Consider the following 24,019-nt stretch of genomic DNA (forward strand, 5'->3'; position numbering starts at 1 on the left):
ATGTGGCAAGAGAGAGAAGCGCATCCCTAAAACTCAGCCCAGCCCAGCAGAGGCAGGACAGCGGAGGCAAGAGGCGAAGGCAGCGAAGCAGCCTTGAGTAGATCGAGGATCTCGCGGAAGGGACCAACAGTTGCAGACCGACCTCGCCGAGCTCGGGGGCTGCTGCTGCGCAGCGCAGCGCTGAGAATCCGGGCGGAGAGGGGCCACCCGGAGGATCAAGAGGGCCGGGAGAGGTTCTGTTTTTGTTTGGAGAGGACGTACTGTGAAGCAGGCGGGGGACCCGGACCCAGACACCGGTTCTTTCTTGCTCAAGGCAGAGCGGTCGGGCGAGCGGGGGAGCCATGGATCAGGACCAGGCGAGGATGGCGAGGGGGCCGAAGTTGACGCGAAAGGAATGGGTGCGTTGACCAAAAGCGGAGCGAGGGGGATGGCTTTGCGTCGGCGAGGGCTCTCCAGAATGGGATTTCTCGCGCTTCAAGAGCATCTCCTCTTACTGCTCTGCGCAAACTTCTTCCCTGGTAAGTTCCACGCTTTTTTGTGTGTGCCGATTTCTCTCTCCCACACCCCGGCTAGAAGCCCCGTGCGCCAGTCGCTCTGCAGCAAGAGAAATTCTCCTAAAATTGTCCCCTCCGTCTCCTCATCCCTGCTTTCTTTTAAACGCCTTGGGATAACTGCTTGAAGTATTGTTTGCCTCTTGCTAGAGGCATATAAATGTGCTCTGGGGGGGTGTATTCAGTGCTACTCCTACTCAGAGTAGACCCATTGAAATTAATGGGCTTCGGTTGGTTAATTCTCATGCGTCTAGTCTGAGTAGATACAACCCTTTATTATTATTATTATTATTATTATTATTATTATTATTATTATATTTGCAAGGGTTGGTCAGGGCTAGTCAGCAGTATGGAAAGATTGTACTTTGCACATGCTCGGTGGCTCTCATGTTGCAATAAATCCTTTCCCGTTCGTTTTAAAAACAAAACTCAGGGTAGTTTCTCCCCAAAGCACTAACCCTCTGAGGGAGGCTATGTGGCGAAACTGGTCCAAAGTCAGCACATCAGCCTTGTGGCAGAGCAGAGATTAGAACCCAGCCCCCTCAAACACAGTGACTCTCGGAATGTAGCTTGCCTCGTCTGGATGTCTTCCTTCCCACGGGGAAGCCCACAAGCAAACGCACAAACCTTTTCCCATTGTATCCGTACAACAACCCTGTGAGGTAGATTAGGCTGGGACGCAGCAACAGGGGTCAAGGTCATCCTGTGAGTTTCAGCCAGAAAGAAAGCTCCATAAGAACCAGCTAAGGTGGGGCAGCAGGAGACCCTTATGAATGCTGGGCAGGGAGACCAACAGGGGAGGGAGGGGGAGCAATCCAGGAACAGCCACAGATAAAGCCAATTAATGTTAGTTTGGCTTCCCTGCAGAGTTGTACGAGGTCAGGAACACAGGAAGTTGCCTTATACTGTGTGAGACCATTCGTCCATCCAGCCCAGTCCAGACTTTGATGCTGTTCCGTAGCTCTCCAAGGTTTCAGGCAAGGAATAGTGCCTTGCCCTACCAGGAGATGTTGGGGATTGAATCTGGGAGCTTCTGCATATAGAAGGCAGGGCAGCTCAGTTGGCAGAAGCATGAGACTCTTAATGGCAGGGTTGTGGGTTTGAGCCCCACATTGGGCAAAAAGATTCCTGCATTGCAGGAGATCAGACTAGATGACTGCTGTTGTCCCTTTCCCAGTCTAAAACCCCATGATTCTAACACTGAGACTGAGGAGGACCCTGGCAGCCAGGGTCACCCTCTCGACCGGTTGTAAGGAAGAAAGCAGCTAGGCTGAAGTTGTGGGACGGAGAGATTCATTCTCCCTTATGGATAAGTCTCTACTGCCTGATCTCAGCTCAAGTGGTTTGGCCATCAACCCAATATAGGGCTGAACGGGACCATCTTTCCAGATGGAGGCAGAGAGGAGCCTCTCCCATCACTTCCTACCTGCTCCCTTCAACTGCAGGTGTCAGAGCCTGAACATAGGACCTTTAGTGTACAGAGGACGTCTGCTCCTTTCCCTGGACTTAACTCCCACCAGCCCCAATGGTCAGCAATGGTGGGATTTGTGGTCTAAAAAACAACCAGGGAGCACCAGGCTAGGCAAGGCTGGCATAGACAAGCCCTTTGACTGCTACACCTCACCAGCACTCCCTTGAGGTTTACACCACATGTTGAAACAGAGATCTAGGATTGGGCTTCAGTCAAGCTCTAGGTGAAGAGAGACACATGCAAAGCAAAATGTGGAAGTGGCTGATATTGTCCTTTTTCAGGTCCCACTGAATTTGCAGGGGGGGTAGACGAGAGCTAACTTACCCCTCTGTCTGAGGAGCATTACAGATTGTTCAGCCTTTTTAACCACCGCTGCTTTGGAATGTGTTTATTTATTTACCTGATGAATGGGACGTGGGTGGCACTGTGGGCTAAATCACAGAGCCTAGGACTTGCCAATCAGAAGGTCGGCAGCTTGAATCCCCACAACGGGGTGAGCTCCCGTTGCTCAGTCCCTGCTCCTGCCAACCTAGCAGTTCGAAAGCAGGTCAAACTGGAAGTAGATAAATAGGTACCACTCCAGCGGGAAGGTAAACGGTGTTTCCATGCACTGCTCTGGTTTGCCAGAAGCGGCTTTGTCATGCTGGCCACATGACCCGCAAGATGTACGCCGGCTCCCTTGGCCAATAAAGCGAGATGAGCACCACAACCCCAGAGTCAGTCATGACTGTTCCTAATGGTCAGGGGTCCCTTTACCTTTACCTGATGAATGGCTGGAGAATAGGCTCCCTGGAGCATGTGCAGAGCGCATTGGCTGCTAAACAACCACAGCCAGCTACTGTGACTTTGGGAGTAGGTATCAGGGTTTAGATGTCAGAGAGGATGCCATGAAGGCAGGACACAGCCCTTGCCAGTGTGAGCAGGGTCCTCAAACCCCACCTTAGAGTATAAACTGAGAAGTCTTAACCTCAGCAAGAAACTTACTAGGAACAATAAACAACAACAAATGCCACTACCAGCCTCAACTTTCTCTCCAGTCTGCAATATGTATGTGGTGGGGATACAGTCCTACTTCTGCACGACTGTTGAAAATATTGTTTGCACCGTAATAACAATCTCAATACATTCAGAAAAGCACAAGAAGGAGTGGCAAGTTCATTAGCCACCTTGGGGCTAATTTGATTTACACTCCTAGTTGCAAAGTCTGGTTTTTGTGAAAAGTCATTCCCTTTTTTGATTGTCTGGTTTCTCTTTTCCTCCCTCCCTCTCAGCACCTGTTTTCTCTCCCTCTCTACTTCTAGGGTGTCTTATTATCCCCAGATATAGCCTTCCCATTCCACTTCAAAAAGAAAGAAAATATAATATAATATAATATAATCCAGGACAGGCTAAAGCATGAAAATCTTTGCTGAGCACTAGTGGAAACGGTGGCTGTGCAATCCGCTGCCTGCTTACTCTGGAGCAGTTTTATTGGCATTAAGGAGTTCACTTTCTCCATGTAAATGGAAGTGGTTTAGTGGCTCTCTGTGCCAAACATCTTGGCTTTCCCCCTCCACTGCATCCTCGCCTTGGGAAGGTGGCTGTAAAGATTGCAAAAGCCTTTTTTCTTGGCAGTTTCTGAGCCAAGCTGGACTCTATTCATTTGTTTGCTTGCTTCCCAAAACAAACTAAGATGCACTTCAGAGAGTTCCCTTAATGGTTCTGCAGCAGCCTTAAACTTTTCAAACCAGTGAGGGCCTTGGCCTTAACTTAAATCTCACCCCAGAGAGCTGATTATCTGATTCAGATATAAATGCTTGGGGAGAAGAACTGGGGGAGGGTGGCCAAATCAAAGGAATTCTTGGAAACCTTGTTCCTGCCCCCTATCCTAAATTGGTTAATTTTCTTATGAATATTTATCATTTATGAGGCCTGTTTACATTTGCAAAATGCTCACTTGCGTGTATTTGTCCCCACCAAAGAAAAACAACATTGCGAGGTAGGCTAGCTAGACTATTTTATCAATGAGGAACTGAAACTGGGAGAAAAGGAATTTCCTATGGTCATAAAGAAAATCCGTGTCAAACCTGGGAATTTTTTTACAGCCCACTTTTAAACTTGCTTAAAGGTAAAGGGTAAAGGGACCCCTGATCATTAGGTCCAGTCGTGACCAACTCTGGGGTTGTGGCACTCATCTCGCTTTATTGGCCAAGGGAGCCGGCGTACAGCTTCTGGGTCATGTGGCCAGCATGACTAAGCCGCTTCTGGCGAACCAGAGCAGTGCAGGGAAACACCGTTTACCTTCCCGCTGGAGTGGTACCTATTTATCTACTTGCACTGGCGTGCTTTCGAACTGCTAGGTTGGCAGGAGCAGGGACCGAGCAATGGGAGCTCACCCTGTCGTCAGGATTCGAACTGCCAACCTTCTGATTGGCAAGTCCTAGGCTCTGTGGTTTAACCCACAGCACCACCCGTGTCCCCTTAAACATGTTTACTTACATGTAAAACACGACATCTACTTTTCCACCTGATAGGCTAAGGGAAGCTTTCCTGGATACGTAGCAAAATGGACACACTGGAACAAAAGGCCACACACACACACACACACACACACACACACTCTGCTGGTCTCTGTCCTTGCTTTTCCTCCACTTCTCTTCCCACTATTTCTTAGCTGTTTGTAACAGCCAAAACAACACAAATAGCAAATGTTCCGGAGAGTTCAATGGGGCTTGCTTCCTAGTAATTCTTTTCAAGATCAGGAAATTCGGCACATGCGTTGATCGCAACTTACCACTTCCTTGAAAGACTTTAATAGTCAAGGATGTTATGATTCACAACTGGCTTTCAGCTAAAATTTATCCCATTTGTTAAAAAATAGTTACAACCCACCCTGCATCGAGAAAGATACCAGGAAAGGGTATAGAACATAAAACATGAAACAACTGTTGTACAGTGGTATCTCGGGTTACAGACGCTTCAGGTTACAGACGCTTCAGATTACAGACTACGCTAACCCAGAAATAGTACCTCGGGTTAAGAACTTTGCTTCAGGATGAGAACAGAAATAGCGCGGCGGCAGCGGGAGGCCCCATTAGCTTAAGTGGTACCTCAGGTTAAGAACAGTTTCAGGTTAAGAACGGACCTCCAGAACGAATAAAGTTCTTAACCAGAGGTACCACTGTAAGTGTGTATTCATAAAAGGGAGGTGAATCTAGGCATGTTTGCCTTCAGTATTTATAGCTCAGCAGGTGAAAGCATGGTGCTGATGATGTCAAGGTTGCAGGTTCGATCCCTGTATGGGACAGCCGCATATTCCTGCATTGCAGGGGGTTAGACTAGATGATCCTCAGGGTCCCTTCCAACTCTACAGTTCTATGATTCTGCGACTACTCACAGGCTGTGTGAACTAGTCACCAGTTCTCAAGCTTGCTTTTGGCATGTGTGGCATCTATTAGTCCCTGAATCTGTCCAGAGTGCTGTAGGCGGCTGTTTGCCTGCTTGTGATGACACCTGGCAGTTAAGATGATTTTGTTTCTGGTGTTGGATCGTAGCCCTTTCTGATTCCTGGCTCAGATGTGGGATCCCACCTTTGAAGCTTCCATACAGGGACACATTCCCTGCCTGTGGAAAGCAAGCAGGTCAGGAAGAAGGGTTTCAGCATAGCTCCTCCACCATGCCGACTTCCTAGCTTCTCTCATGCAGGAAATGCTTTTGTAGTGGCAGAGCATTCCAACATTCCTCCACTCTGGAGCTCGAGGTGGTACAGTCCTTCACGGGAAGAGCTGTACCACATACTATTTGTGAACACCAGAATCACCGTTTACTGTATAACCAGAAGCACTCGGATAAACATGTCATCTTTTGGGAGGTATATGACTGGGGGTTCATCCACTCCACCCCATATCCAGCCCTAGAGCAATTTGGAGGTGGGACTAATTAGGGTTTTTAAAAACCCGAATTAAACATAATGAGTAGAGGGGAGGAAGGAGGAGGCCCCTCTGCATCTCCTTCCCCTTTCCAGACCAAGAACAGGAGGGTTCAGTTCTGTGGGGTGCTGATCATTCGTAACTGCGTTCCCTGCAGGGAGGCCCTTCATGAAGGATCAGCAGCCCGCACCCCACATGATGGAACCCTCTGTTTACCAGCTGGCAGGTGGAGCAGTCCCTTTTTGTGTGGTGCCAATCCTTTGTGAGCACCTTCCCTGCAGGAGAGGTGCCTTGGGAAGCAGCACCACCCAGCACCCCACAAGGGAGAATCCTCCAATTATCCGCTGCTATGGGGAGAATGCTATCCCATGCGGTGCTGCTTCTGGGGCCAGGGCATTGGGAGGACAGGTCAGGCCAGAAAGTCCACACCCCACATCCAAGCCTGAAAGACCGCACCCTGCACCCAAAGTCTTCCACCTCCCCACTGCGATGTTTTCCCAATAAAACATACCTGGCATGGTAGGTCCATTCTACTCTCAGCCCTTCCACCATTTTCCTCTTGTCTCGTCCCCCACTCCCCCACTCCGCGACAGACCCATATCACTCTGGGTCATGGGACCTGACCAGCAGTAACCTGGGGCTGTCATAATAATAATAATAATAATAATAATAATAATAATAATAATTTATTATTTGTACCCCGCCCATCTGGCTGGGTTTCCACAGCCACTCTGGGCGGCTTCCAACAAAGATTAAAAGTACATTAAAATGTGTCACATTAAAAACCTCCCTGAATAGGGCTGCCTTCAGATGTCTTCTGAATGTCAGGTAGTTGTTTATTTCTTTGACATCTGGTGGGAGCGTGTTCCACAGGGTGGGCGCCACTACTGAAAAGGCCCTCTGCCTGGTTCCCTGTAGCTTTACTTCTCGCAATGAGGGAACTGCCAGAAGGCCCTCAGCGCTGGACTCAAATGGTGCCCAGATCCCCAAAATCAACCCAATTCAGGCCTTGGCATAATTCGGTGCACAGCCCTCTGGTGCCCTCCAATGAAGGGCAGGTTCACACATGCAAGTCAATACCTGGTGATACAGTCAATGAGTGGTGAGAATACATGATTAAGCATTGGTTTGCCTGGGTGAATGAACTCTCCTAGAGACATCCTCAGATAAATAACTTCTGTATAGGGATGGGTGCATCAGCCTTTTCCCAATCTACCGTATTTTTTGCTCTATAAGACTCACTTTCTCCCTCCTAAAAAGTAGGGGGAAATGTGTGTGCGTCTTATGGAGTGAATGCAGGCTGAGCGGCTATCACAGAAGCCAGAATAGCAAGAGGGATGGCTGCTTTCACTGCGCAGCGATCCCTCTTGCTGTTCTGGCTTCTGAGATTCAGAATATTTTTTTTCTTGTTTTCCTCCTCCAAAAACTAGGTGCATCTTGTGGTCTGGTGCATCTTATAGAGCGAAAAATACGGTACTTCAATTTCACACGCATTCATATGGTGATTTTTAAAAAGAAACACACACAAATTCATATTCATGTGGTATTTCTGATTACATTTTCCTCACAAAATATGCACTTCTGAATGTATTTGCTCTCAAACCTTGCATTTTATTCTAAAACATGCATTTTAAAAAGCATTTTGCAGTATTCTTTTGAGCTGAGAAACGCAGGGCAAAACCCAGAGATCTGAAATTCGAAGGATCCACATGTGCTGCGAATCAGGCCCATTGGTGAAGAAGGCATTCCCCAACGCATCCCTAACTCTGTACCGCACCCATTCATCCCATGGCATCTGCAGCATCAAGACGTTTGAGTGAATGGAGCTGCCACAATACAGAGAGAATTCCCATGTGGTGCGTTTTCAGTGGAGCCCATTCACACATTCAGCTACACCCATGAGCCAGCCAAGAGCTCATGGCCGAGTTGAGTTTCACAGCCCTGCATAAAAGACCAGCAGGCAGTAGCAGACAAAAGGGTGGGGCAGCTGCCATTTTCAACTTGCTCCTCCCAGGGTTGTTGTGAGCCTAATAAGGTCTGTATATCTCACTGAGCTCCAGGGCAGAAGAGCATGCACGAAGTAGTTTAGAGAAACCTGTGCTTTCCCTTATCCATTTTATAACTTTAGGTACACATGTTTGTTTTGTTTTGTTTTGTCCCCCCCCATTTTAAATACTTTATTGAAATTCATAGGTAACATACACAATATACCAAGATGAAAACAATCGTGTACTAATAATCTTACATAAAGGTAAAGTGACCCCCGACCGTGAGGTCCAGTCGCGGACGACTCTGGGGTTGCGGCGCTCATCTCGCTTTATTGGCCGAGGGAGCCGGTGTACAGCTTCTGGGTCATGTGGCCAGCATGACTAAGCCACTTCTGGCGAACCAGAGCAGTGAATGGAAATGCCTCTTACCTTCCCACCAGAGTGGTACCTATTTATCTACTTGCACTTTGACGTGCTTTCAAACTGCTAGGTTGGCAGGAGCAGGGACCAAGCAATGGGAGCTCACCCCGTCGCAGGGATTCAAACCGCCGACCTTCTGATCGGCAAGCCCTAGTTTCTGTGGTTTAACCCACAGCGCCACCCGCGTCCCTATAATCTTACATATGTTTACTTAAATTAAATTTAAATTAAGTTTATGCAATCTCTTTCTTCCTATCTTTTTACTAACATAGAATAGACTTCCTATCCTTTCCCCATGCATAGAACCTTTCTGGTGATGAATGTACTTATCATATTACCTTACTCTTTCTGTATTTTCTAATATTTTCTTACAACAATTCGTACCTTTTTGCTTGTTTCTTAACAGTTTGTTTAGACATGGGTCATTCAAACGCTGCCGTAGATATTGTACCGCTGTTATTATTCTGTAAATATCTCTTATAGTTATCCCATTTTTGAATAAATGATTTAGGTACACGTGCACACAAATTTTCTGCTCTCTCCGCAGTATTCAGCCACGTCGAAACCCGAGCCCACGCAGAGGAGCGCCTCCTGAAGAAACTCTTCTCTGGGTACAACAAGTGGTCCCGGCCAGTGGCCAATATTTCGGACGTGGTCATTGTGCGCTTTGGACTGTCCATTGCACAGCTTATAGATGTCGTAAGTACAACCAGGAAGTGGCTGTGTGTGCATGCACAATCTGGAAGCTGCTTTGGCAGTTAAGCAAGGTATTAATTAACTAATGGATTAATACTGTGTGAGTGGAGGGGGACGTGGAAGAAGCGATCGCTTGGGGTCTCCCAGATGTGAATTTGCATTTGGACATTTATGCTTTGTCGTTCCAAATTTGCATGCGGCCAGTGGCGTAGCATGGGGCAATGGGGGGGGGGTCATGGCTCTGGGTGCAAAATTCTGAGGGGGGTGCAATCAAGTGCCCCCCAGCACTGACTTTCACAGGGATCCCTGTCCCACCCTGGCAAAGGTGGCAGAGCAGCCTGGGCTTGCATGGAGGGAGGTGGGCAAGGGGCGACCCCAGCACTACCCAGCCTGGCACTCCTCTACCTGGGTGCTGGAAGAATTCGCCTGCCAAGGGCAACATTGGCCGGCTGGGTTCCCTCCTGCATGGGCAGGCAGGTGGTGCAGCAAGGCCCTGCTTGGTTCAGGTGGGAGAGTGCTCCTGTGGCAATTTGCTAGCCCCGGGCATCAGCGACCCTCGCTATGCCACTGCTATCGGCTCCCTGCAAATCCAGAGCATTCAAACGCAGAGTGTTAAAAAGTGAATCCGTGTGGTACAGTGGTTTGATTCGGGAGACTTGGATGCAAATCCTCACTCATCCATTAAACTCTCTGAGTAAGTGGCCGATAATTGATGAGAGGAGAAAATTGAGTAGGTGCGGGGCATGTTGAGGACCTTGTTATCCATAACAAATGGACAGGACATACTTTGTCTTTTTTAAAGTACTGAGAAAACCTCCAGCCCTAACAGCTGCAACACAGCAGTTCCCCACAAATTCCCTTCCTATTGTAGTAGCCTGGAGAATATGTAACTAGGCACAGCTGGTCTTCTTTTAACACAGGCTATTATCTCCTCTGCTAGTCCTTAACACGTTTTCTATGTAAGGAATTAGTTTTGATTTATTATCGAGACCTAAAATGACAGAGTCTGTGTCTGAATCCAATGTGGACACAGATGTCGGAGTCTGAATCCCACCCCCAGTCGTGGCCTTATTGGGTGCCAATCAACCAAACTCACTATGCAACAGGGACAGTAGCTCAGTAGTAGAACATCTATTTATCCGTAATATTTCTTATCCAGTTTCCGCCACAAGCTTCTGGGGGTTGGGGTTACAACATTATAATCAAATAGTTCTAAAAGCAAGTTTAAAAGTTGTGATTATGAGGGCGGGGGGAAACCATTGCAACCAAAACAGAACAGCATGGATTCAACCAATCTGTTTTGCATGCAGAAGATTCTGGGTTCTTTCTGTGGCATCTCTGATTAGCAGGTCATTTCATGAGCCCCATGGAGATGTCATGGATGGGTATGGGATTTATGTTGGAGGGGGGCAGGACTGAGCTACCCAAAATGCAATTGGTCGGTTTGTGGAAGCCACGCCTATTGCTCAGCCGGATTGCCAGTTGCGCCACTAGATTGCGACACAATATCATCCACGTGACCTCAGTGAGCATTTCGATTTCAAATATTCTAATTATTTTGACTTTTAGTTGAGTAATTTGTTTATTTACTTGATTCAGGCAGAGCAGTTGCCCCCTGCCCCTCTAACTTCGCCCAGTCAGATCCCGAGGAGCAGTAGGAGGAGACCAGGGAGAAGGTCCTAGCGGGATGATAGAGGTGAAATCAGGAAATGTGTGAGCTGGAGGAGAGGGCCAGTGTTTCAGGGAGTCAGGAGGAGGATCCCGGGGTGTGTGTGTGTCCAAGTAGGTTGACAGAGGACAGGGGTTGCCTCTGTGTTATTGGACATCTCCTAAATTGGAGCCACCAACATTTCCTCCTGCCAGGAAGGTGCCTCCTCCTTCTGTGGAGGTGCTGATAGTAAGCCAGATTCTGAACCAGCACTGACTCCATCTCCATCAACTCCATTTCCATCTCCAAAAACATGGAGACAGCAGCATGGAGGTGAACAAGGCCCAACAAACTTGCAGGAGTTCTAGCTTGCTTTCCCAGTCCTTGGATGCTTGTCATTGGCTATGCTTTGTCTTGTTCCTGCCCTGCTCTTCAGAAGGAAGTAATAGGGTGTGTGTCACTCGTCGGATCAAGATCTCAGCTCAGACTTAGCCCCGTAATTCACCTGCAGTGCCTTCAGCCCTTGCCTTGCCCAGGTGCTGCTCTGATGGATGCATCAAAGACTCTGGCAAAAACTGAAACTCGAACTCGAGTTCTTCATCTGGCAACAGGGGACAAGGCAGGGGATGGGAATGATCTCTCCCTGCCTGGGATCCCAAAGAGCTGTTGGTAGTCAGAGTAGAAAAATTATGGGATGGAAGGCAGTGGTAGCAGCTTCGTCTACCATTGGGTTCCCTGCTTTCTGCCCCAGCAGTCTCAATAGGTACCATCACCATGGGCTAGAACATGGGTAGGCAAACTAAGGCCCGGGGGTCAGATCCAGCCTAATCGCCTTCTAAATCCAGCTCGCAGGCAGTCTGGGAATCAGCGTGTTTTTACATGAGCAGAATGTGTCCTTTTATGTAAAATGCATTTCTGGGTTATTTGTGGGGCCTGTCTGATGTTTTTACATGAGTAGAATGTGTGCTTTTATTTAAAACGAATCTCTGGGTTATTTGTGGAGCATAAGAATTTGTTCATTCCCCCCCCAAAAAAAATATAGTCCGGCCCCCCCCCCCACATGGTCTGAGGGACAGTGGACCGGCCCCCTGCTGAAAAAGTCTGCTGACCCCTGGGCTAGAAGGACAAATAGTTTAACCCACAGTAAGGTCAAACAACAATAAGGCCAAAGCAATCCTATGAACAATGATCATAGGCTTGCTGTCAACTGGTTGCAAAGGCTACAATGGGCTCTATTCCTCCTCTCTCCCAAAAAGAGTGCAGTTGAAATTATGAATGATCCAATACTTTGCTTTGAGCAAACTTAGCTTTAATCAGATTTGCATAATGGATTTGATTTGAGCTATTTACTAATAGACCCCGACCAAAGCAGGCTTCCTCATGAGAGTTGCTGAGTATAGGGAAGCAGGCCAAGGTGATGGCAGAGATGATTTGGTGTCGCAGGAGCTGAGCTTTATTGACATTGCCTTTCTGATGGCACACAAGGGGAGATGCCTTGAGACAGTTAATGAGCTCATCGGAGAGGATTGTTCATTTGCTCTTTGCACCAAACTGCTCTGTCATATATTATGTATAGGATGTTGAGTAACTTGGGAGAGTTAATTGGAAATGGACTCAAAGGTGGGGTGGGTGGTGGAGGGGAAGTGACCTGGCTGTTCTCTTAAAAGCCAGAGGCAACCAGTGTCTGTAAAACTATGATCATTAGCAAATGCACAGCTAAACGCCCTCAAGGATGCTGGTTTAAATGGGCTTGTATGTGAGAGGTCCCACCCTGCTTTTTAGAACTGCACAGCAAATATCACTTCTAGTAGTTTGGTATGGGAACTGTGTTTGAGCTGCTGGAGATGGGGTGGAACATGATATGGCTGAATGCTCTTCCATACAAAAATACCCCAAACCCTTCTGCCTAGAAACTTGCCATCTTAGGGAGAAAGTTTGGCTTAATCCATACTACTGTATGGTGTTACGGTAAAATCTGGGTGCGAGGCTGCTCTGCCACCCAGCTCGTCGGACTAAGTCTGCGGGTCCCTGCGGAGGAAAATGAGCTCAGCCGGAGACAGGAGCAAGCTGCAGAAGATCCAAGTTTATTGCGCAACAGGTTCAAGGCGAGATTGAACAGCGAGAAAGGGGTGACATGAACTTTTGAAACTTCCCTCCATGCCCCAGGATACAGTGCAAAATACATCCCAGTTACATCATGAATACATTAAGAAGAGGTTGGGTTACACAGATTACATCATAAATACATTAAGAAGAGGTTGGGTTACACAGGATTAACATATGGAGGAGGGAGGGGGGAATATGCAGAGCTGGAGATATGTGCAGATAAGCACATCCTGAGTACCGGTAATGAGAAGACAATGGTCCATGTACTGGCATTGCCTGGAGGAAAGGCTTGGCAGAGTGATTTGACAGGATTAGGGTCTTGACACCTTGCTTGAGGGATTATGGAGGACAGGGGAGGTGTCATGGAGTCCTAGAGAAATTGAGCAAATTGGCACGTTGATTTTCTATGAATTTTATAGATTTTAGTCCCTTTTGACATTGACAATTGGAAATAAATGGATATATTGTAGCGAAGGTGAAGAAGACATGCCCCCCTTCCGTATAAATGGAAAGACCTTTAATATACAGTGGTACCTTGGTTCTCAAACGCCTTGGTACTCAAACAACTTGGAACCCAAACACTGCAAACCCGGAAGTAAGTGTTCCGGTTTGCGAACTTTTTTAAGAAGCTGAATGTGCTCCATTTTGAGTGTTATGCTTCTGATCTGAGTGTTTCACACTTCCATTTTGAGTGTTACGCTGAGGTCTGTCTGTTTTTGCTATTTATTTTGCGTTGTTGTTGTGGCTATCTTTTTTGTGACTGTGTGGAACCCAGTTCAGTTGATTGTGTGACTGCAGTACAGTGGTACCTCGGGTTAAGAACTTAATTCGTTCCGGAGGTCCCTTCTTAACCCGAAACTGTTCTTAACCTGAGACACCACTTTAGCTGATGGGGCCTCCCACTACCGCCCCGCCGCTGCCGCACAATTTTTGTTCTCATCCTGAAGCAAAGTTCTTAACCCGAGGTACTATTTCTGGGTTCGCAGAGTCTGTAACCTGAAGCGTCTGTAACCCGAGGTACATTGTTTATTGCTTTCATTTTATGGATCAATGGCCTCGTTAGATAGTAAAATTCATGCTAAATTGCTGTTTTAGGGGTTGTTTTTAGAAGTCTGGACCAGATTAATCCGTTTTGCATTACTCTGTATAGGAAAGTGCATCTTGGTTTTGGAATGCTTTGGTTTTGGAACGGACTTCCGGAACGGATTAAGCTTCAGAACCAAGGTACCACTGTATAGGTGCATTCCATCACAAGAGCCTTTACTTCCAATGTGTGGTCTAGCTTAGATCGGAGGACTAGTCTGTAGCCCACACAGCTGGAATACCCCCCCCCCCCGCTTTAACCTCAATGACTGATGGTTGCAGAACGATGGCTGGCATTTTATGTAATGTTGCCTTACACTCAGATATTCCCAGGCAAAGGCGGGAATGATAAAGGCAAATTTATGTACCTTCGCATCAATTTGTCCTATGATTATAATGACCTTTATATATGGGCAAGGGATGATTCATCGCTCGACGGGCAGACTTTTCAGATAATAGCTTCAGAACAACCTTTTTAAAGGAAGCTCACCGTGCCACAGCCACGACTGAAGCCATGCAAAAGCTTTCCTTCCCCCAGCTGAAGCACGGCTGCTCTGTAGTAGCTCAACGCCACGCTGCGTAATTGTAGGGTGTGTCTTCTTACATGAGCTCGTTCCTTGGGATCTATACAGGAAGGAGGAGAGATGGGCGTTTCACCTCTATGCTGAAGAGTGGATTAGATAGTCCTCCTAAATATATCCTCATCAGACTTGGGGAGCAATCCAACACATAAGACACACTAGCCCAGCATTGGTGTATGCAGTGACTGGGCCATTTTCACATTTACAGCTCTGCCACACATGCTACAAGTGTGCAGCTCAACTACTTAAGTATACAAATCGTACCTTCGTTGAATGAAACATGTGAACACCACTGTGATCTGCCACAAAGCCACTTCCGACATCAGGAGGAGGTGGTATTGCGGGCTTCACACCCCCAACACGCGTGCGGACACCGGCTTCCAGCCCCCGCGCGGTCAGGGGAATCCTCGGGCCGCGTCATCCCCTGAGCCAGCCAATCGGCTGGCTCAGGGTGTGTGGCTTGCCTCACTTAAGGCAAGCACGGCCCTGGGATCTCCCTCTTTGGTCTGCACAGCTGCTCCAGTTTCTCACCCGCCCGCCCTTTAAGGTTCCCCTTCTGACCTTGCTATGGACCTCAGTTGGTCGCCGTTAAGGGGCCTGGTAGGATTTTTTTCCACTTGGCAAATTGGCACCGGCCATTTGGTGTTTCGCCTACCTCGTAGCAAATCGTCGCAACTCATTTGGTCTTGGCAGTTAGGCATTGGTAGGGGTATTGTTATGTAGATGTGTTGGGGGGGAGGAGCGCCATCACCTCCCCCAAATATTGAAGGGTAGTCTGGTAAAGGATTCGGGGGGGGGGGTGGCCTCGTTCGAAGCCTATGGAGGTCAGGGCCTGAAGCGCCCCCCCCGAGTGGTGACCCCGGGGGAGTACCTAGTTGATGTGCATCAGCACGGCTCCCCCTACGGGCGGTCAACCCTTCCCGGTCTTCATGCAAACAGGCTGAAGGCGGATAGTCAGATAGGACCAATGCCTCTTACCTGTAACCAATAAAGTTGTGGCCAATTTTAGCCAATTTCTACCGGGGGGAGGTGGGAACTCGCCATGCAATGCTATCATGTCGCATATTTCCCTTGGATCTCTAGTGGTGGCAGTGATTGAGAATGGGATCAGGAAATACCTGATTCAGCGATGTCACTAGAGAGAGTGTTGGGATTTACATACTTGGCAGTTGTTTCTGCTGATGGTGAGTCTGAATGTACTGAAATGAAGTCCAAACTAAGAACCACTTCCAAAGCAAACTAACAGCAGACTACCTGAAAACAAATTTCATATAAATCTTCTGTTTAGATTTATGTCCTGGTTCCCGCTGGTGAAAAACTCCAATTGGAAGATATTTTATGTGAAAAGCTCAACTCAGTGTTGTGCACCAGGCATTAGACATGGCTAAGCAAACAAAGAGGTTGAATCAAGATAAGCAGTTGACATGTTTACTGGTTTTTATTGAGAGCCAGTGTGATATAATGGTTAGAGTATTGGAATTCTTCTTCTTCTTTCTTCTTTGGTGATCACTCGTAGCCGAGTAAGATTGTCTTCCATGAGTATGGTCTTGACAGTGTGTCTGTAAATGATTGTGGAGGCCAATTCTGGATCCACACGTCCTTCCACAGTGGGGACATAGATTTCTGTGTGGGAGTTGATCATGGTTAGAGTACAGTGGTATCTTGGTTCTCAAACTTAATCCATTCCAAAACCAAAGCGTTCCAAAACCAAGGTGTGTGTTCCCATAGAAAGATATGCAAAATGGATTAATCCATTCCAGACTTAAAAACAACCCCTAAAACAGCAATTTAAAATAAATTTTACTATCTAACAAGACCATTGATCCATAAAATGAAAGCAATAAATAATGTACTGCAGTCACACAATCAATCAACTGGAAGTCTTCCTGTCTCACGCTCAGAGATATCACATGATGTCAACAAAGTTGCTGCTGCTTGCAGCTGGTGGGAACTGAAATCTCAACACTCTCAGCTTCACAGGGTTGTTGTGGGGATTAAATGAGGAAGGGGTCAACCACATTAGCCACCTTGAGGTCCTTGGAGGGGGGAAAGGTAGGACATAAATGATGCAAGCTAACAAACAAATAAAGTAGTATGACAAGTGGGTTGCATCTTTGTACTGGGTACACCAATGGGAACTCCTTCTGCTCACACCAGCGCTGGTGTCTCAATGTCTCTACAGAGGCAGTGCCGACTTGGCTCTAATCTTGTCATTAAGCATCTCTTCTGTATGTGGTGGCTCACCAGCAGAAGGTGGAGTTTTGGACCCATGGGGCCCCAACGTGTTCCATCCCAGCCTGCTGGGTCCCTCCCTGCAGTCAACAGCCTCTAACTCCTTGATCTCCTTCCACCCTTCACCCTGGTCTGACCAGCCTCTACAAGACATTTCTGTCAGAACCTCTGTTCCTTAGCTGGAAAGTGGGGTATGGATTTTAGAGCTAAAACAAGACACTGCCAAGGAATTTCATTGATGCACCTCCTCTGGGTATTCATCACACAGCCTTGGAGATCTGCTCTTTCCATAGCTGTCAACTTTTCCCTGTGCTGGTCCCGTGGGTTACCCGAGAGGCGAGGTCCAAGTGCGGTCCATGGTAAAAGATGCAACGTGGAGGCAGTCTGTAGTAGCTGAAGCTGGGTGCAGGGCAGGGAGTCGGGTGAAGTCAGGAACAGGCATGCAAGCAGGGAGCCAGGGCAGGTCAGGAGCTCAGGCAGGAAAGCAGGACATGGTCCAGGCAGGAACTAGCAACCAACAATGTTGCTCCCACAACTTGGGACTGGGGCTGGCTGGCTTTTATCTGCCCCAAGGCATAGAGTGGCCCCGATCCTCTAGTGACTCGCCTCTCCTGGCCTGGAGGCGAGCACTCCTCCTGTGGGAACTTAGTTCCCTCCACCTCTCTGCCCTGAGTCTCTGCAGCTCAGGAGAGGCTGGAGGGTTACCGGACCTAGAGGCAACCTCACCTTCCCCTGATGGGGCTGAGAATGGAGCACCTGCAGGCAATGGGTCCTCCATCACCTCAGGAGCCAGAGCAGACTCAGCTGATGCCTGCACCTGAGGACCCAGCACAGGTGAGGACCCTTCAGGCTGAGGCCCCAGCCCCCGCTCAGCTGGTTCTGGAGGCGGGGAATCCTGTGCAGGCTGGGATCCCTCAGGTTCAGCATCCGAGTCCGAATCCCAGGCCATCACATTCCCTTTTTTTAAGGGAAATTCCCTTATTCCAAATGGGATTCCTTGCAAGAAAAGGGAAAAGTTGACAGCTATGTCTTTCTTGCCACAAGCCGACTGTGCCATCTTAGAGTCACCCATGTGTCTTCCTTCACAGAAAATGGTGCAATTCACAGGGGCTCTCTATTTGAAGGGAAACTTGGTCCATAAAAATAAAAAGGGAGAGCAGGAGGCCCATCAACACTTATCACCTGGAAAGTAGACTGAGCAGGAACCTTAGTCACCTGCTTACAGTCTTCCCTACTATGGTGAGATGTGCCGTTTTTTGATGCAAATTGTACCAACCATTTCAAAATATGCTTTTAAACGTGCTTTTGTTTTTTGATTTGCATCCCTTTGCTGTTTTTCACCCTGGGCTCCTTTGTGAGAAAGGGCAGGAAAGACATTTAATAAACTGTCATCATCTTACAGCCGAGTCTGAGTTTTGAGGGAAATGCCCATCTCCCATTTCCTCATGTCTGGGAAATCACAGTGGAAAGTCCAGACCCATCTGCGGTTTCCAGAGTTTAAGCTGCTGCTGAATAATTCAGCGGGTTGCATGGTGGTGGTACATTAACCAAGATAGACTTTCCTAAATTATGGAGAAGGGCCTCGATCGATACATATGCTTTGAAGTGCTGTCCCAGCTTAACCTCCCAAGAAGGAGAAAAAAATGCAAATATATATTAGACATGCAAAGTGCATATGGTGGAGGGTTCTGCAAACTGGCTGAACCAGAGAATGATCTTGGGTGGAGATTGTGGAGGGCAGTGATCACACCTCCTTCTTCTCTCCCTGGGGATGAGGCAGAAATTCAATTCAATTCTGCAAGTTGTTAAGAGACCTCTATTTGCCTCACAGAGCTAATTCCCAGAGTTTCCTGGGAAGCTGATTTAACTGTTAAACCACTCTGGAAATTGTAGCTCTGTGGGTGGAACAGGGGTCTCCTAACAACTCTCAACCCCCTTAACAAACTACACTTGTCAAAATTCATTGGAGGAAGCCATGACTGTTTAAATATTATAGTGGAACGTGGCCTTAATTTTTGTTTTTTTGCATAATCCTCATTGCAGCTGGGATGGGGGACCAAGGCTGACAGACAAGAATCCTATGCAGATGGTTGATCAAATTTCAATGCTTGGCAGATCAGGATCCTCCAAGCTAAGCCCACTTATAATCTCCGTTCACAAGGTTCAGCCTACGTAAGTTCAGACCCCTACACAAAGACCCCCTACATGACAGAGCCTGCAGGAAGGGAATGGGGTAAACCAGCAAGATCTAGATTTCAAATCAGCTGCCTGAGGAGGGCTGGTAACTTGCATAAGGCAGAGGCAGGATTTGAACCAGGGTCTTCCAGCAGTCTCTAAGGCTCCTATTGTTCTCCTGGGATAGATTAGTTGGTAGAGCAGGAGACTCTTCATCTCAGGGTTGTGGGTTTGAGCCCCACATCGGGTGAAAGATTCCTGGTTTGCAGAAGGTTGGACTAGATGAGACTTGTGGTCCCCTTCAACTCTACAATTCTATGATTCTATATATAATAATAATAATTTATTATTTATACCCCACCCATCTGGCTGGGTTTCCCCAGCCACTCTGGGCAGCTTCCAACCAAATATTAAAAACAATCCAGTGTCAGACATTAAAAACTTCCCTAAACAGGGCCGCCTTCAGTTGTCTTTGAAAAGTAAAATAGTTGTTTATTGCCTTGACATATGGTGGGAGGGCGTTCCACAGGGCAGGTGCCACTACCAAGAAGGCCCTCTGCCTGGTTCCCTGTAACCTCGCAGCGAGGGAACCGCCGGAAGGCCCTTGGCGCTGGACCTCAGTGTCCAGGCTGGATAACAGGGGTGGAGATGCTCTTTCAGGTATACAGGACCGAGGCCGTTTAGGGCTTTAAAGGTCAGCACCAATATTTTGAATTGTGCTCGGAAATGTACTGGAAGCCAATGATTCACCACATACATCTACACACCTACTTGGCTGTAGGTCTCATTGAACTGAGTGGGTGAAGGCATGGAGGATTAAATTGCAAGCCACTGTTCTACAGCAGCTCTTAACACTGTGCTGAATTTCACAGGAAATTGAATGCATCATGTTTCAGTCCTCCAGTACCACCAAGTTCTAGCTAGAAAGGTTGTTCTTTTCTCTCATCTCCCCCCCATCCCCACCCTGTCTTGCTATGTGTTTCACATGCTAACCATGTAGAAATGTAATTTGTGAGCCATTGACATTCCAAAGAGCACTCTGGCTCACAATAAGAAATCACTCTGGATGAACTAATTTAATTGTTTTAGTAAATTGCAAATGCTGGGCTTGAAAAAAATAATAATGAATCAATAAACTGCAGAAGTGGCAATGTCTGTGATCAGAGATAATGGCCCTGATTCAGCTAAAGTTCAGCGCGACTACACCCCTTAGAAAGCAAGTTAGGCCTTATCTGCATTAGTTAGGCCACCTCATGAGAAGAGAAGACTCCCTGGAAAAGACCCTGATGTTGGGAAAGATTGAGGGCACAAGGAGAAGGGGGCGACAGAGGACGAGATGATTGGACAGTGTTCTCGAAGCTACCAACATGAGTTTGACCAAACTGCGGGAGGCAGTGGAAGACAGGAGTGCCTGGCGTGCTCTGGTCCAGGGGGTCACGAAGAGTCGGACAACAACAACAACAACAACAACTTGGAGCCATACTAGTCAAAGACCTTCATCGCTCTGTTCACAGATCTCTTTTGCAACCCATCGTTCGGCTCTGGCTTAGAGGCATTTTGGGCTGTTTGAAATAGTGCTGGGATTAGCCCTCATTCTAAATCCTTGTTCGATCCAAGCATATTAGAACACCTCTGGCTGTGTTTGGATGTTAGGGATCACAGCAGTGGTTGTTTGACACAGCGGTAGCCAGCAAAGGACAGAGGGGTGCCCTTAGCTGAGAAAGTGCCAGCCTTTAGCAGTCTGAATTAATTCGGTGCTCAAGTTAATGGGGGAGCAGCCTAGTTTTGAACGAGTTGTTTGTACATGACCTCCTTTGCAGGTTGGCTGGAAAAAGAGGAGAGAAAATATAAAATATTTGTTACTCATGCAGGCCTTTAAAGTGAAATTACCCCAGGGTAGATTTGCTGTGCAGCTTTTTCTCCTGGGATCAGAAGGGCACTGGGGGCTCACACTCCCCACATCAACACTGGGAGAGGGGAATAAATTAAGTCCACTCTCAGTTAAAGGCATATCTGTATAATTTGCACTTTCTGAAACAGTGTTCAAACTGAAACATTGCGAAGTTTCAAAATTCGCATTTCTCAGAATTCTCAAGACAAGCAATTGTGAGTGTAAGAATGCTTATGCAAATGAAAATAATATACAAAAATACATTACGATAAGCAAAACTGCATGCAAGAATGTGTCTATTACGATAAATTTGCACTAAAAAGGCTGCTAAATTCTCATGAGCACTTGCTTGGTTTTGAACAACCTGGAAGCTGATGTGGAAATATGAAGAAGTGAATTCAAGAGTGGGAGAATGAGAAAGTACAAGAAGCTGAAATTGACAGGTTTCCCCACCCCCTACGAGGCAAATACTGCAAGCCCCATATGCTTCTCCAGCTTGGAGAAAATGTGAGCCATAAAAAAGAGAGAATCATTTCCAACCTTGCCCGTTTCTCCTGGGCAACCACTTTCCCCCACCTTTGAATTACACTTTCCCAGTGGGCGGTTTAAGCACCTGTCTGGCAAGTGGTGGAAATCAGAAACAAAGGGAAGGAAGAGAGATTGAAAGAGGTGGATGACAGACCCCCCAAGTGTCCTTATTTTTCAGGGACAGTCCCAGATTTACAGAAGCCACCCCTGTTTCTGATTTGATCCAGAAATGTTCTCCTTTTCCTTAAAAGGTAAAGGGACCCCTGACCGTTAGGTCCAGTCACGGACGACTCTGGGGTTGCGGCGCTCATCTCACTTTACTGGCCGAGGGAGCCGGCGTACAGCTTCCTGGTCATGTGGCCAGCATGACTAAGCCGCTTCTGGTGAACCAGAGCAGCGCACGGAAACGCCATTTACCTTCCCCCTGGAGTCGTACTGTACTTGGCATGCTTTTGAACTGCTAGGTTGGCAGGAGCAGGGACCGAGCAACAGGAGCCCACCCCCTCGCAGGGATTCAAACTGCCGACCTTCTGATCGGCAAGCCCTAGGCTCTGTGGTTTTCCTTAGGATGTCCCTATTTTCATTGGAGAATTGTTGGAGGGTATGGAGTTATCTGACTTCTGAGCCATCTGAAGGCAGCCCTATATAGGGAAGTTATTTTTAAAATGTTTATTGTTTTATTATGTTTCTATATATGTTGAAAGCCACCCAGAGTGGCTGGGGCAGCCCAGTCAGATGGACAGGGTATAAATAATAAAATTATTATTATTATTATTATTATTATTATTATTATTATTATTATTATTGAATAAGACATTCCAATTTTCATTTGAGCAATGTTGGAGGGTATGGGATGAACGTAGCAGTCTCATTCTGAAGTGACTGGAGAACAGAGAGGGAGAGAGAATGAAAGGAAAATATGTGTGTGTACCCCCTTGCCCTTCAGTGTCTGTGATAAGAAGCAAGCATTTTTTAAAAAAAGAAGGTAGGGGTGATAATGGTTTCTCCCCAAGCGTTCAGCACATGCTTTTATCCAAGATTCGTCTGAGAGTCTGGAAGTGAAAATATTACTACTTAGAACCATTTCACACCATAGGTTTCCTCTGGGAGGGAAGTGTGATTCTGGCTAAACAAATAAGCAGCAGACATTATGTTTGTTTGTGGACTGCTGGTCTATGATCCTGGCTTTGGTCTGGCTGCAGAAATACACTTGCGTCCAGCAGGCATATAAAAAAGGCTCGCAGCCATGTAGAGATGGGGGAGAAATCAGATTTAGTTCATGTTCAAAGGCAAACCTACCTATTTTGCAGTTTCTGAAACAATACGAGAAGTGAAACTCAGCTGTCCTTTGAAAATTGGAAATTCCCTGACTTCTGCAGTGTAGTTCTCCAGTGAAGTAATGGGTACAAATAGAGATATACTGAGGCAAAGTGTGCACAGTAATAGTGAAAATGACAGACCAAAATAATAGAATCATAGAATTGTAGAGTCTAAACTAAAGCACCCATGACAAATGCATTATAGTAGGGGAAATTGCTTTGCAAAAAAAATATGTGTGCCTTGGGCAAAACTGAATGTAAACCTGTGCACATCAGGAGAATTTTGCACTAAAATGCAGGTGAATTTTCATGACAAACATTTATTTAAAATCACACACTGATGTGGAAATGATTTAAGAACTGAACCTCAGATGGGAAAAGCAGAAACTGAAATGGACAAGAGTTGACCATCTGTATAGGTTTTATTAAGAAGGATGCTGGGTTACCTGAGTCTTAAAGAACAAGAATCAGTGACCTCAGGAGATGACCCTCATTTCAGGGAAGTTTTGACTCAGGGAGAGAAGAACGGGGAAAGCTACAGAGAAAAGCTGCCATTAAACACACAGGGTCTAAGAAGCAAGTGTTAGAAGCAGGGGTGGCATGTCGCCTTTTGCCGCCTGAGGCAAAATGGGAAGGTGCCAGCCCCACAAAGCCTCACTTATCAGGGTCATGCAGCTGTGACGGCTTCCAGAGACACCTCTTTTTTTATATAAATAATTTTTCTTAATTTTCCAACATACATTTATAATATCCAATCTAAATTTATCACATATTTTCTCTTTTGGACTTCCTTCAGCCTCTTTAACAATCATCCATTATTCAATTTTTTAATTACACATTTCCTAATTTTTATATTGCATTTTATATACCTCCATCCTCTTATTTTTCTTCAACACAATATTCCTCAAACATTCACAGAGCTTCTTGAAATCCCACTAGCGTTGTTTGCTCATCACATATACATTTCAAATAATCTGAAAATTTTCCCCAATCTTCGATGAACTTTTGGTCACGTAGATATCTGATCTTCCCTGTTAGTTTATCTAATTCTGCATAGTCCATCAGTTCCAGAGACATCTCACCAGAAGCCACCACCACAGCTGCAGCTGCTACACAACCCTGGCAGTGGTGGTACCTCAGAGGTACCATCCAGCAGGATTTTGCCGGCCGAGTTGAGCTGCTTCACTCCGCCTCATGGGCAGACTGGCCCTGGTCAGAAGGAAAAGGGTACAGAAAGAGAATTGATTTAGAACGTGCAACTGAAGATGAAAGGGGGAGACGACGTCACTATTCTTAGTTGTGGGGCTGCTTCACAGACATTTGTGCGTTCAGCGAATGGGTTGTCACACCACACTGAGAGGGCTTTCTCACACCCTCAGAAAAGGTATTGCTTTTCAGAGCAGTGGGTGCACCCGTCAGTCA

General features: G+C 46.9%; 1 protein-coding gene across 2 annotated transcripts in view; it reads left to right on the top strand.

The window, feature by feature from the left end:
• Positions 1-229: 229 nt before the first annotated feature.
• CHRNA4 (cholinergic receptor nicotinic alpha 4 subunit) overlaps positions 230-24,019 on the top strand; it is a 75,115-nt gene continuing 51,325 nt past the window's right edge. For both annotated transcript variants that reach the window (XM_081916883.1, XM_081916884.1), the window contains exons 1-2: positions 230-518; positions 8,886-9,037. In XM_081916883.1, coding sequence (XP_081773009.1) covers positions 395-518; positions 8,886-9,037 — 276 coding nt within the window. In that variant the 5' untranslated portion in view covers positions 230-394. The remainder of the gene's footprint in view (positions 519-8,885; positions 9,038-24,019) is intronic.

This window comes from Podarcis melisellensis, assembly GCF_964234715.1.
Source record: "Podarcis melisellensis genome assembly, chromosome: 6".
NCBI classification, from domain to species: domain Eukaryota; kingdom Metazoa; phylum Chordata; class Lepidosauria; order Squamata; family Lacertidae; genus Podarcis; species Podarcis melisellensis.